At 41.4% G+C, this 15491-nt stretch overlaps 1 protein-coding gene across 1 annotated transcript in view; it reads left to right on the top strand.

The window, feature by feature from the left end:
• The window catches only part of abcc9 (ATP-binding cassette, sub-family C (CFTR/MRP), member 9), a 196065-nt gene that overhangs the window by 70950 nt on the left and 109624 nt on the right, over positions 1–15491 (top strand). Inside the window, exons 9-13 of the mRNA XM_060843242.1 lie at positions 1907–2062; positions 4352–4486; positions 7302–7464; positions 8332–8372; positions 10514–10656. Of these exons, the coding sequence (XP_060699225.1) occupies positions 1907–2062; positions 4352–4486; positions 7302–7464; positions 8332–8372; positions 10514–10656 (638 nt within the window). The remainder of the gene's footprint in view (positions 1–1906; positions 2063–4351; positions 4487–7301; positions 7465–8331; positions 8373–10513; positions 10657–15491) is intronic.

Raw genomic sequence — 15491 nt, 5'->3', positions numbered from 1 at the left:
TTTAGTCTTTTTTTTATTACCTCTTTAATTGGCTTAGCAATCAAATACTGAGTGTTTATAATACTGCAAAAGGCCTTGGGACATTTTCCATTATTGAAGACGTGGTATAAGTGTTCTGTTCTTGTTATTCCTAATAGGGGACTAATTGCCAAACATCATAGTTGCCATTTTGCAGCAATCTTGTACTTACCAACAAGCAAATGTTATTCTGCATGATTTAGAGGACCCAAACTGTATTAGCCTCCAATTCTGTTATATTTCAGCACAGTGATGGCATTGTGCTACTTGTCAGCAAAAAAAAATAGGAATTTTAATGAATGAGTGTTTTACACTCTGCCTGGGCTTCTTTGTCTTCAATATTCACTATACCATTCACTGCAACCCTCTACTGCTCATTAATATTTCTGCACCCATCATGAAATTTTGCATTTTGCACTAATTCTGGAAAATCTATATATGCGTATGCAATAAGGTGGTTTGTGGTAACTTGATATTTACAAATCCTCCCTATTCTGACCTGCACTTTTTGCTCTGCACCTTTGAATGCATCCACTGGGCCTCAAGTAAAATGGCTGGTAAAACTGAAGGCGTTACTACATTTCATATGAGCCTTGTGTATGAAGCATTAAATGACTTAATACATATTTCATTTTCTTTGGAAACAACTTGCTCGTGTAATTTGTTTATCTCGGTTTTGATGTTATGGAATATGCGAGTGTTCCTGACAGTGACTGTTGGTGCATGTAATATCAGATATGATTGCCATGGAAACTGATGTTTGTTTCGGTGTGACTTGCTGACTACACTGTTTGAGGAAATTCAAGGCCCTCAAACTTAAATGGATTGTTGTCAGGTTCAGAATGCCCACGTTTAACATAGGGCATAGAAAATTTATAACACAGAATACAGTGAGTCTATCTATGAACCTGACATAGATAGATATCACATTGCGAGAACAAACAAAGCAGTAAATTTGTTTCGTCCTTAGAATTTATTTTCAAAAAGTTTATTCTTTCACAAAATATGGGCATCATTGGAAAGATCATAGAATCCACACAGTGTTTAGATTACTTACTTACAGTGTGGAAGCAGGCCATTCGGCTCATCAAGACTGTACTTACCATCCCACCCAGACCCACCGTATCCCTGTAACCCAGCACCTCCCATGGATAATCCACCTAATCTGAACATTCCTGGACTCTATGGGCAATTTAACTTGGCCAATCTACCTAATCTACACACCTTTGGACTATGTGAGGAAACCAGACCACCAGGAGGAAGCCCACGCAGACACAGGGAGTGTGTGCAAACTCCACACAGACAGTCATCCGAGGGTGGAATCGAAATTGGGTCCCTGGTGCTGTGAGGCAGCAGTGCTAACTGCTGAGCCAGCGTGCTGCTGCTTGTCATGATGTGTTCCCTTGACGGAATGGCTTGGTAAGGCAACTTCAGAGATCACACTGTTATGGATGTGGACCAAATGAGGGTGACAGATTTCCTTGCTTAGTGAACATAATGGGTTTCTGTGACAATGGACATTACTTTCATGTTCTCTATTACCAAGACTAGATTTATATTACGAATTTTTTAATTGGATTCAAATTCCACCAGCCGATGTGGTGGGATTTGAACCCTTGGCACCAGCGCATTTCCCTGGCTTTCTGGATTACTGATCTAGTAATATTACCGTTGCACTGGTGTCATCCTACAGTTGGGGCTTAAGCTCTTGTAGCCTGTTTATGAAGCTGGTGTCTAATGCAGTAGGCTCCAGGGATTTTCACAACATTTTTTTAAACACTAAGCGTTGCTGCTTTGTTTAAGCAGGATTGATCAGCTCCCTTCGCTTTATATGAAATCTGTCTGTTCTCCTTGAAAATAATATCTGTTTGTGCTCGATTTTCTCTAGGCTATGATCTACAACAAGATTCTCCGTCTCTCCACCTCCAATATGTCAATGGGGGAAGTGACCTTGGGCCAGATCAATAACCTTGTTGCCATCGAAACAAACCAGTTGATGTGGTTCCTATTCCTCTGTCCTAATCTGTGGGCCATGCCAGTTCAGGTAAAGTACTCACATCAGATGCTTCGAACAGCCCTGAAATGTCAAGCAGGTAACCTATAGTGGAACTGGAAAGGACACTTTTGCATGTCAGAGTCCAGAGGTTGCTTTTCTAAACAAACATAACAGGCTTGTATACTGAGCCAGTTAGCTTCCAAGAGAATGTCTTGGACTTAATTGTTCTCAATGTTGGCACAGACCTGTTGCAGACTTTATTGTTTTTGGAAACCCATTGGGTACCTTGAGCAGTCAAGTAAATCTATATTAATACAGTTCCTGTAATGTTTTTTGCGTTGGCACCTGACTTATGTCCCAGCCTCAGGCTTTACGTGATACAAGAGGATTAATCTCACAGAACAATATTGCATCTTTATTTGGACTAATATGGCACTGAAGCCTTTGGAAGTTATGGTGCCAAGGATCTGTAACTGCACATTTTACACGCAGTTCTTCAAACTGAAGGAAAGCAAAGACTAAAAAATGTCCTTTTGGACAGCCAGCAGATCCTTTCAACAGGCCCCATGTCAAATTGCCTGGGCGATGGTCCTGCTTAATCATTTCAGAATCTCCAGAGTTAGTCAACCAGTTCTCCCTTAGCCATCCCTATATCTTCACTGTTTGAACCTGACAGAATATAGCTAGAAAAGAAACCCCAGAAATTGCTGGAGAAACTCAACAGGTCTTGCACAGAGAAACAGAGTTAAAATTTCGAGTACAGTGACCCTTCTTCAGAATGTACCAAAGGCTGAAAAGAAGGATTTGAAACATTAACTCTGCCTCCTGTCCACAGAGATTGCCAGACCTGCTGAGTTTCTTCAGCAATTTCTGTTTTACCGTTTCACATCTGCAGTTCTTTGTTTTATATTTTATTTTAGAATATAACTAGACGTGTGGTGCCCTAGGAGTTCAAAACATTACCTGGTAACAGGCATTATGCACGGTATTTCTACTTCACATACCTCAGCATAATGGCACACCAAAACATCATAGACCTTGGCACACAGGACATAGAGCAGGAGTTTCTGGGAGTCATTTTCACCATAACCATTTGGTGCTTAATGACCCAAGTATATTGGCCACCCTTTAAAGAACCCAAACAATATACAAATGGAGTACAGTCAGGTCCTAACTACCTACTAACCTCATGTGTTTGTTTGGAAAGCAGTCCCTGTTAAGCTGTATTTCAAATTGTGCAGATTAATCCTGAATATCAATGCTTAAAGAGCAACATCTAATCCTGCGCAGTTATCTGGAGATTGTAGGAGGTCATTTGTACAGGAAAATTGAGTTGTTTCATTCCATAACCAAATGTACACACTATGCTTTCCTTTCTAATTGGCTGAATACTATGGTTTTGAAAAGGACAATATATTATCCATTATGCCTTGCAGAGAGGGACAAATACCAAAGGCTGGAGCTGAACAGCAGCCTATGGCCTTTTACACCATAGCTAATAACTGCAGTTCATTCCTATTAGATAGATATAGGAATCAAGATAGCAGTCAGAGACAATGGCGCAAATCTTCTGATCTGGGTAAGAATCCTTATTTCCATTCTGATCAGATAATAAGTTACCTGTTTACTATCTTACAATATTTCAGGACTAAAGTGCAAAATCTGTCTCAACTCACTGTTTGCAGCAAACCACACATGGGGGGTATTGGAGAAGGCTTAGGATGGTGGGTGGGTGAAGGGGATAGGATGGGGGCATCGAAGAGGTGTGGTCGGTTGTCAGGGGTTTGGCGGTGTCTGTTGATTGGGGAGGGCAGAGGTTAGCAGGGATGTGTCAATTGTCAAGTGAAGGGGGTTAAAGGTTGGTGGGAAAGTCATGACTGGTCAGGAGGTAGGTAGGAGATGGAATTCAGTGTGAATGACTGGTGGGTCAGTATTATTGTTACCCAGGAGTTAGGATAGGTTTTAATTGTTTAACTTTTTCTGAGTAGCTGCACAGGTAGGTCAGTTGGCACACTCTGAAGTCTCCAACTCCAGATATGGAGATGTTTGTGGAGGGTGCTAGGTGCCAGGTAACTGCCCATCAGAAATTTAAACTTCTCAGACAATTTCCTCATAGTGAGTGCATTGGGATTCCAACATACAACTTTCAAGGCACTTTTCAGTCCCTGAGCACCTGGAAGCCAGAGGATTTGGTTCAGTAACTAATCAGGTGAGCTGTTCCGAGACAGGGGGGCGGCCACTGCTCTTAGACTGAGTGTCCTAAGCCTCAATGTTTCAATCAATATTGTTCCTTCGATCTCTCTCCTTCACTGAGAATCTGTTTGTTCTTATTTACAGATTATCATGGGTGTAATCTTGTTATATTACATGTTGGGTATCAGTGCGCTGATTGGTGCTTCTGTCATAGCCCTGCTTGCTCCTTTGCAGTATTTCATAGCAACTAAGTTCACTGATGCACAGAAAAGCACTCTGGTAAGTACTGACTGTTTAAAATGGGAAATCAATCCCCAATTCTGATTCATATCCAGCTTTGGGCTGACAAGTGGTAAGTAACATTCACACCACGTAATTGCCAGGCAATGACTGTCTCCAATAAAAGACAATCTAACAACCACCTCTTCATATTCAATAGTGTTATCATCACTGAATCCCCACTATCAACATCTTTGTAGTTACCATTGACCAGTAACTGAACTGGGCTTGCCACATGTATAGATTAGATTACTTAGTGTGAAAACAGGCCCTTCGGCCCAACAAGTCCACACCGACCCGCCAAAACGCAACCCACCCAGACCCATTCCCCTACATTTACCCCTTCACTTAACACTACGGGCAATTTATCATGGCAATTCACCTAACCTGCACATTTTTGGGTTGTGGGAGGAAACCGGAGCACCTGGAGGAAACCCACGTAGAGAATGTGTAAACTCCACACAGTCAGTCACCTGAGGTGGGAATTGAACCCAGGTCTCTGGCGCTGTGAGGCAGCAGGGCTAACCACTGTGCCACTGTGCCGCACATAACCACAGTGGCTACAGAGCAGGTCAGGGCTAGGAATATTGTGGCAAGTAACTCACCTCCTGACTCCACAAAGCCAGCCTATCACTTACAAGGCACAAGTCAGAAGTGTGGTGAAATACTCACCACTTTCCTGAATGCGTGCAGCTCCAGTGACACTCGATAAGCTTTTCAGCATCCGGGACAAAGTTGCCTACTTGATTAGCATCACATCCACAAGCATCCACTTCCTCCATCACCAGCGCTCAGGAGCAACAATGTGTAGTATCTACAAGATGCACTACAGAAATTCACCGAAGAGCCTAAGACAGACTTCCAAACCTATGACCACTTCCATCTAGGACGAGGGCAGCAGATACATGCAAACACCACCACCTACAAGTTCTCCTCCAAGCCACTCACTCACCGTTCTGACTTGGAAGTATATCACTGTTCCTTCACTGTCACTGGATCAATATCCTGGAATTCTCCCGAAGGACATTGTGGGACAACTCACAGCAGGTAGACTGTGGCAGTTCAAGAAGGCAGCTCACAAGGAGCAACCAGAGATGGACGATAAATACTGGTCAGCCACTGGTGCCCATGTGCCATAAGTGACTAAAAGAAAAACTTCATGCCACATACAATTTACTAGTGAATCAAAGTAATTTTGTGGGTTTTGATTTACCAGTTGATTTGTGCTTAAGCTGTGGTGGCTGGCGATGCAGAGAGATAACAATAGGGAGTTCAATTCCCACACCAGCTGAGGTTACCATGAGGGACTCTCTTTTGCAACCTCTCCCCTCATCTGCGGCATGGTGAGCCTCAGCTTAAAATGCAACCAGTTTTCCCTCTCTGATGAGAGAGCAGAGCTACGGTCCTCTAGGACTATGGTGACTTTATCTTTACCTTGAATCACTTTGTGATTCAAGAGCTCAGTATTCAACATTCAACATTCAACATTCTTAGTTTAGGAAGGACAATGCTCAATAAACTCCAAATCAATAATTCTTAAATCAGTTGATCTTTTCCATGGTTGACCCCACAAAATCTCCATCCGTTAAAATGAAAATGTACGGACATGAAACAAATGTGGCAACACTTCATTAATAACAGAACATAATACTGCTGGTGACAAGCTCTGCATTCGCTGGGTCAGGAGTTGTGTATGTGCATGTGTGAATTCAGTCCTTCCTCCAGCCCTGAGTTTTGACGGTACACCATATCCCCAGCTTAAGTGAATCCTGGTGTCAGAGGCCAGTGTGTATCTGAATGACCTGTCACGCTGACATTTCCTTCCCTGTTACATTCACAGTACCTGGTCTTTCACAATCATCTCCCCTGTCTTACTGCAGTCATACCTGCTGCATATGCAGCTGCATATGTCTTGCCCCTACACTGACATCTCCTGCCTGTTGGTCAGTTACGACGCTCACTTAGCTGTTTCTGTTATAATGATATACACCTTTAAGGGAGTGGACCGACCTTGCATCTATCACTGCATACCCTGACAGGATGTGATGAATCTGTGTGATGACTTGTAAGGCAGCAGTGTTAGGAATGAAGTGTATTGAGCTCCCAGTATGTCCACTTGTATCTAGTCTTATCTTCAAGTAAAGAATCCCACAATATTGTCGCACCAGTCCTTATCATAGAATCCCTACAGTGCTGAAAGAGGCCATTCAACCCATTGAGTCAGCACTGACCTGCCGAAGAATATCCTGCCCAGGCGCCGACCCTATCCTTGTAACCCCACATTTACTATAGCTAGCCCACCTAAGCCTGCACAATCCTGGACACTACGGGACAAGTTTTTTTTAGCATGGGCAGTCCACCTAACCTGCACATCTTTGGACTGTAGGAGGAAACACACACAGACAGTTGGCCTAGATTGGAATCAAACCCATGTCCCTGGCACTGTGAGGCAGCAGTGCTAACCACTGAGCCATTGTGCCACCTTTAGTGGTGTGATGTACGTTTAGACCCAAAGGGAGAATATAACAACTGGCAGGAGCCAGACCTGGAGCTCTCCAAAGCCAGAAAACTGCTACAGAGGATTCTCCTGATGGAGGAATACATGTTGGTTTTGTGACTCTGTTCGGAAAGTTGGAAAGCACAGTGTATTTATTGCCTATTAGGATAAACAGAGTATTCTCATCAACAAATAACTGTTATTGCTATTCCATTATTTCACCGGGTGGTGAGTATGGCTTTTGGTAGTTATGAGAAACTGCTCCAGCTCAGAATTGATCACTTTTTAAGTGTGATATTTCTATTCCTGTTTTCTAAGGACTACTCCACAGAAAGACTGAAGAATACCAATGAGATCTTAAAAGGGATTAAACTTTTGAAACTTTATGCCTGGGAACATATTTTCTGCAACAACGTGGAAAAGACTAGAATGCAGGAGTTAACCAGTCTCAAGAGTTTTGCACTTTACACATCCTTATCCAGTACGTATTCACCTTAGTTAAACTGTTGACTTAGTGATAGTTAAAATGCTCTCTGTAATTTTCATAGGTGGGGAATTTCCTCTTTCATGGTTTACTTGACTCTGAACCTAAAGTGGTTTTTGGGGATCTGTAATGCAGACCATTATTGACTCCAGCAACATTTTCGATGTTAATGTCGTTACTTTAAAGGAAATTCTTCTTGTTACCTGTCTTGCAGGGAGGGTGGAAGGTCTTGATGTCAACCTGATTTGTACCTGACAAATTGGCCCCTTTGCAATGGCCTTATATTCCAAGCCACATGGCAGTTCGAAGGAAATATGTGCACCAATTGGCTGTAATTAAATAAAATTATGATGTAGTCCTGTCATTGTGTCTAAGTTCAAATAGGTGATCGATGTGCCTCTCAGTGGGCAGTACTCTGTTGCACCTGATGGACATTCAAGTCTCACATCAGAAAGAGTGCTATTTCTGAGGAAGGGGCCATATTTGGGCTGGGACTTTGACTGAAAAGACTTGCCTGACGCCCTGTTAGGTGGGTGTAAATATTCTGTGATACTACTTCAGAGAGATACAGGGTAGGTCTCCCGGGTTCCTTGATTAACAATGATCCCTCAACCGATGACTGAAATGAATTATTTTACCATGTGCAGCATTGAGATCACTGGGATCTGCCTGTACGTTTGCACTGTAAAAGTGCAAAAGACCATATTTGTACAAACAGATAATCCAGCCAGCCACTTTTGCGTGGGAAACCTGGTTCCAGACGCTCCACTTCCAATATTTTGCTCCACACTGTGAGAGTTATAGCGATGATTCCAATTGTCGATTGGCGTAATTTACTCTGCCTTGTTCTCTTCGTTTTTCTAGTATTTATGAATGCAGCAATACCGATTGCAGCAGTGTTGGCGGTAAGAACATATTTCATTAAAACATTGCGGCTGCTCACTTACACAACCAGATCCAGCCTTGTCATGAAAGCTCCGACACATTACCTTCTGAACACAAATATTTATATTCTAGATGGCCTGCTATAATAATTTAGATTCAAGGTGCCTGACTTGCAGACTGATTATTGTTGGAGCATAAAGGTGAATCCTGATAGAAAATTTGACCCTTTGCAGTTAACTATGTTTCCATGCTGATCATTTTTGGCAAAATGTTTTAATCACGCCACAGAGGCTACAAAGGAGCTAGTTATTACAAGTGTGAGGATGAAACTCAGCAAAGTGAGCAGAATGAGCCAAATTTGGCTCCGGGCCTGGTTAATAAGCTGCCTCTGTCTGCTGGGCTAAGGCCCCCATTCAGAATGAGCCCCGTGCCTAGCTCACCTTCATTGAGTGAGCTGCAGTCAGAGTTCAAGCGTCTTACGAGAATCTGCCCAAATCAAACCAGTTCCAACACTGAACAGACCTGCACTTCGGGCTGGGATTGTGGAGGATTGAGGCAACGTTGAGTTGAGGCATGGTCTGGGAAAGGCAGCATGTGATATTGAGCAATTTTGTGGAGCTATAGTGTCTTCAGGCTCACCTTGATTTCACCAGTTTGGCTAGTCATCTAACTCCACAAAAGTGGAGCATGGGGTAGATAGACACCACGCCTAAGCACTGCAAAACTGACTTATTTGCTCAGAAAACAGACTCAACTATTATGAATTCTAATTGATCACCAGTAACTCTCGCTGTGACCTAATAAGCAGAGAAACAGGTAACCGGGTTATAATTTATAAATGACAAAGACTCACGAGTGGAGGTATTTTACTTTGTATCAACCTATTATTTATAATGACTAGTCAGGCTTAATTTAAAGGCAAGCTGCAGTATTATAGCATAGAGGATAAATCAACTTGGATGGGTGTGCACTGTGGGTGAGTGTGAATTGCAAAGGCAAACTATTGAATGCAGTTTAAAACAAAGTCATTCTCTGCATAAAATGATTACCCTAATCTGAATTTACACTTCAGTGTTTTTTTTCCTCCCTATAAATAGTCAAGTCAGCTTTAATAAATATATATATAAGTAATTGCCAGTAATTGCTCATCAAGTCAATCTTTCTCGTAGATATGTTTGTCAAAACCCATGGGTCTTCATGATGTAGGAATTTCTAGATGAATAAAGACCAAGCTCCATCTACCAATCTGGTAATCAGAGCATAAAATGATAATAGAATTGTTGACTTATGCTAATCAATCTTTGTCAATGGAAGGAGTCTTGACTTTGTGTGGTCATGTAAAACAGTTGACAACAAATTAGTAGCCCCTTTGAAATCTCTCCAGATCTTTTGTTTCTGTTGCTGTCATCCAGTTTACACATTAAGTACAAAGCCAGTCCAAATTGATTTAAACTAGACCCAAATATGGCATGTAGAAAGAGTGAAGAGCTTTGGGAATGATGCGTCTTTTCTGTCCCAAGCATGCTGCACTTACCCCACATTCCATGGACCAATTTACTGAGATATTGTATCCCAAAATGTCATTTTCTAAGTATTGGATTTTACTTCATTTATTGGAGTCCAGACTACTAGAAGTCCCCATCTTCCTTTTAGTCTTTGACTGTCATCTCTCACATCTTGGGGAAGGAAAGTATAAGACTTGTTAAATGTCATCTTCAAGCATCCCAAGTTAGCTGGTTATAAATGAACTCTGGTAAACCAGTGTGTTGCATTGCACTGTCAGTGTTGACCAGCCAAGAGACCTCAAAGACAATGAGATATGTTGTTTGCTAGAAGTGAAACTGTCAGCATTGTTGCTGCTTTCATTAATTACTTGAGCCGCAACAATCTCAAGAAATCTTTCTGTAATCACCAGTATAAAGTTTGGAACTTTGCAATTATGAGGCACTTCTAAAACTATCTATCAAAGGGCATATTCGGGAAGGAAGCAAGAAAAGTGTCCAAGCATAGGTGCCGTTCAGGTCATTAAAGGGACCACAGGCAGTCACAAGTGTTTCTTTCTTGGAACATGCAATCGTTGTTTATTGATTTAAAAATGAAGTGCTGTAGAAATGTCACATTTGATAAGATGAGTAATCAAACTTTTTCTGCTGTCCGACAGACTTTTTTGGCATACACCCACATCAATTCGGAGAAACTGTCTTCCGCTGTGGCCTTTACTTCATTGTCTCTATTCAACATCTTGGTGACCCCACTTTTTCTGCTCTCCACTGTAATCAGATTCACAGTTAAAGCCCTGGTCAGGTAAAGCAATCATTTACACCTTTCAGCACAGTCAGCTCCTGCTTGCTTTCAGTTTGCAATATACAGCAAATCTCATCCACTGATGATACTCCGTGTAATATTGAAAGGCTGAATGGAAGTTCATTGTCCTTTGAGAACTGCTCAGATAATATAAAAATGGTGATTCCATTTGTAGTGGAATTGTGTTTAAGTAGTTCAAAATGCAAACTGCATTACTGTTTTTAATGCAACATGGAAGAAAAATCCAAGTCAACTTGCCTTAATATTTACTTTGTAGTCATTAGTAGATCCTGCTTTCAGCTTCTTAGGACCAAAGCTCTGGAAATGTTTCTGATAAAACATTTATCGTCAATGCCTCTCTCTTCCCCTTTTAGGCCAATCTTAAGACTCACATCTTTGACTGGCCTGTCCAAATATTTTGGTCTGTGGCTCATGTTAAATTTTGTTTGTGAAGTGAGTTAACTGTAGGTGCTTTATTACATTATAAACACAAGTTGAGTTTTGCAGTCCCTATTCAAGAGGCTTCAGTTATTTCATTTTGTCATGATTTGCTTTCCTACTTCAGTGAATAGTAGAGTTTTCAGCACTCAGGAAAAATCCTGTTAGACATTCCATCTATCCAGCACATCACCTGAAGATTGAAGAACCTAAGGAAACTATTCAACTGACAAATAGGACCTGAAACAGATTGCTCATTGCAAGTCACTTAAGAATGCCTCTGACTTATGAAGGCATTTGTGTCCATTTTATTTCATTTTGAGAGACTTTAAAGTATGGAAAAGATGTTTCTTGTTTCTGATGAAGAATGGGCAAGTGGAGACTAAGGATTCTAGTCAGGGAAAAGAAAGATATGTCAATCATTTTTGACTTTTCTTACAATTTTCTGGAAAACCTTTTTCGTGAAAGTTAATGTGTTGACATACTCGACCATAAGACCATATGATATAGGAGCAAAATTAGGCCAATCAGCCAACCATGTCCTCTCTAACTGGGACTTTCAGTATCCTGTAAGTATCAATCTGATTCCCCCTCATCCTTCTAAAGGATAAGGGGGGAATCCTGTGTGGAATGTTCTGCCCCAGAGGGCAGTGGAGGCCCAGTCTCTGGATTCATTTAAGAAAGAGTTGGATAGAGCTCTCAAGGATAGTGGAATCAAGGGTTATGGAGATAAGGCAGGAATAGGATACTGATTAAGGATGATCAGCCATGATCATATTGAATGGTGGTGCAGGCTCGAAGGGCAGAATGGCCTACTCCTGCACCTATTGTCTATTGTCTATTGTCATTGCATACAGACTCAGACTCCTCAATACTCTTCACAAGACAAGCCCTTAATCCTTGGGATCATTTTTGTAAACCTCTTCTGTACTCCCTGCAATGCCAACACATCCTTCCTTGGATATGAGTCCAAAACTGCTTGTGATATTCCAAGTGCAGTCATATCCAAAGCCTTGTAGAGTCTCAGCACTACATCTCTACTCTTGTTTTCTAGCCCTCTTGAAATGAATGACAACATTGTATTTACCTTCCTAATTCCTAACTGAACCTAATGTTAACCTTAAGACAATCCTAAATTACGACTCCCAAGTCCCTTTGCACCTCAGATGTCCGAAGCCTTTTTCCATTTAGAAAATAGTCTATATCTCTGTCCTTCCTATCAAAGTGCATAACCTCACAATTTCCCACATTGTTCCATCTGCCACTTCATTGCCCACTCTCCCAGCCTCTCTGTATCCTCAGCACTACCTGTCCCTCCATCTGTCTTTGTGGCATCTGCAAACTTAACAGCACTGCTCTCAGTTCCTTCATCCAGATTGTTAATGTATGACGTGAATATTTGTAGTCCCAACTCTGATCCATGCAGAACTCCACTCGTCACCAGCTGCCATTCTGAAAAAGGCTCCTTTATCTCTAATCTTTGCCTTCTGCCATCAATCAATCCTCTATCCATGTCCCCTAACACCATGGGCTTCACCATATCGAACTTGGGCTTTGTAAATTCAGCTAAATTTTTTTACGTTACGTCCAAAGCATTTTTAAAAATATGATTTCTTACTTCATACCATGTTTTAGTTTATTCTTTGCTTCAAAGTAGGATAGCTGTCATTGTAGATCTTGATTCTGTCCTTCTGTAGGAGTTGTGATATATGTTGGTGAATGTGGGTGAGCTGATTTTCCCCTGCCAGTATACAACTGACTCATTGACTAGGATGTACTCCATACCGTAAATGGAACTCAGCTCAGTTATTGCCATTTCATGTCAAGTTGTATACTTTATAGATCTGATTCTGAAGAGAAGACTGCTAACTGGTGCTTAAAACCATGACATTCAGCATGTGTTCAAAAACTGTTACACTTCTTCACCAGGCAGATGATTATTCTTAATCCTTTTTAAGAAGCTCCTCACTTTGATAATTAAACAAACCTCTCAATGGCTTGTATTTGTTTGAGCAATCAGAGATTTCTCAATATTTTCATGTTTAAAAGTAATTGGAACGGAAAATGTTTATATGCATGGCTAAGTTGTAGCATTGAATGCACATGCACATGTCTAGTTTTAGTTGAAATATGCTTTGAAGTAGGCAAGAAACTGATTTTTTGAATTTAAATAAAATGGGGATTTAGTAGACTAAGTGAAAAATCTAACGGTTTAGGGTCGTCATAGCGATGTTGGACCCTTAGGTCCAACTCATCCATATCGACCAGATATCCTAAATTAATCTAGTCCTATTTGCCAGCATTTGGCCCATATCCTTCTATCTCCTTCCTATTTATATACCCATCCAGATGCCTTCTAAATTATGTAATTGTACCAGCTTCCACCACTTCCTCAGGCAGCTCATTCCATACATGTACCACCCTCTGGGTTGTACTCCACTAATGGGTGGCACGGTGGTTAGCACTGCTGCCTTACAGTGCGAGAGACCCAGGTTCAATTCCAGCCTTGTGTCTGTGTGGAGTTTGCACATTCTCCCCCTGTCTGTGTGGGTTTCCTCCGGGTGCTCTGGTTCCCTCCCACAGTCCAAAAATGTGCAGGTTAGGTGTTAGGTGTAGGGGAAATGTAGGGGAATGGGTCTGGGTGGGCTGCTCTTTGGAGGGTCGGTGTGGATTAGTTGTGGGCAGCATAGTGGCACAGTGGTTAGCACTGCTGCCTCACAGCGCCAGAGACCCAGCGTTCAGTTCCCGCCTCAGGTGACTCTTTGTGCGGAGTTTGCACATTCTCCCCGTGTCTGTGTAAGTTTCCTCTGGGTGCTCCGGTTTCCTCCCACAATCCAAAATGTGCAGGTTAGGTGAATTAGCCTGGCTAAATTGCCCGTAGTGTTAGGTGTAGGGGTAAATGTAGGGGAATGGGAATAGGTCTGGGTGGGTTGCGCTTCGGAGGGTCGGTGTGGATTTGTTGGGCCGAAGGGCCTGTTTCCACACTGTAAGTAATCTAATCTGTAAGTAATCTGCATAGAGACGTTGCTCTTTAGGTCTCTCTTAGATCTTTCCCCTCTCACCTTAAACCAATGTCTTCTAATTTTGGACTCCCCTACCTTGGGAAAAAGTCCCTTGGATATTCATCTTGTGCCCCTCATGATTTTATAAACCTCTGCAAAATCTCTGACGCTCCAGGGAAAACAACCCCAACCAACACAGCCTCTTCCTCCAGCTCAAATCCTCCAACCCTAGCAACATCCTTGTAAATCTTTTCTGAATCCTTTCAGGTTTTGTTTAACAGCGAGACCAGAATTAAATGCAGTATTCTAAAAGTGACCTAACCAATGTCTGTACAGCTGCAACATGACATCCCAATTCTGATACTTAATGCACTCAATGATGGGTTAGAGGAATGGATTATTCAATTTTCTGAAGTGAGGTGACAATGAGTGAAGAGAGAAACACTTTGATGCTTGTAGACAGCCTAAGAACAAAACAGCAAGTGGTATAATTTGAGGCTGCTTTAATGTAGATGTTCTACTTGGTTAAAGACATAGCAAAGTAGGACTTGTCCACAGGCATCCAAATTAAATGTTAGCCTGAATGATAGAGACCAGTGACAGCAGGATGAGCAAACACAGAGCTTTAAGCTGAAAGACTGCTAAAAGCATTTTATGCAGATTGTTATCTATGCTGGAGAACAAAAATTGAATTTATCATACAGTATTTTAAACACTGAATTTTTTTCAATAATTGTTGACATTTCTTGGATTTTCTCCAGACAATAAATTTAGTTAGCTAAATTTTTGCACCTTTAATTAAAATAATTTTATATATTTTCTATTGTAACTATCCTTGAGTTGCCATATTAAACTATAGATCCATGCACAATAGTATATTTTCATGTATTCTGAGAGTTTTATGTGAACAGGAGACTATTTACATGACGACTTCAGTAATTCTGTCCAGCATTGTTTCCCAGTTTGTTCATTAAGTTGTTCTTGGGAGAAAAAAACTGCTTAAATGCAACATCATTAGGAATGATAGTCACCTTTGAAATCCAGTAAAAAATTATTAAATATATTGCCTTTCAATGACCTCAGGACATGGTCTCCTTACTTAAGAAAAGGATTGAGAGAATTGACTTGCAAGGAGACATTGAGTAGATGGGACTCCACTCACTGAAATATAGGAGAATGAGGCGGAATCTTTTAGAAACATATATAAAATTATGAAGAGAGGAGAAAAGATAGAAGCAGGGAGGTCGTTTCCACTGGTGAAAGAAGCTAGTACCGAGAGGGCATAGCCTCAAAATAAGGAGGAGCGGATTTAGGACTGAATTGAGGAGGAATTTTTTCACCCAATGGGTTGTGAATCTTTGGAATTCTCTGCCCAGTGAAGCAGTTGAAGCTACT

The sequence above is a fragment of the Hemiscyllium ocellatum genome, chromosome 23 (assembly GCF_020745735.1).
Source record: "Hemiscyllium ocellatum isolate sHemOce1 chromosome 23, sHemOce1.pat.X.cur, whole genome shotgun sequence".
Lineage (NCBI taxonomy): Eukaryota > Metazoa > Chordata > Chondrichthyes > Orectolobiformes > Hemiscylliidae > Hemiscyllium > Hemiscyllium ocellatum.
The sequence above is the reverse complement of the archived record's forward strand: the minus strand, read 5'-3'. Positions and strand labels throughout refer to the sequence as shown.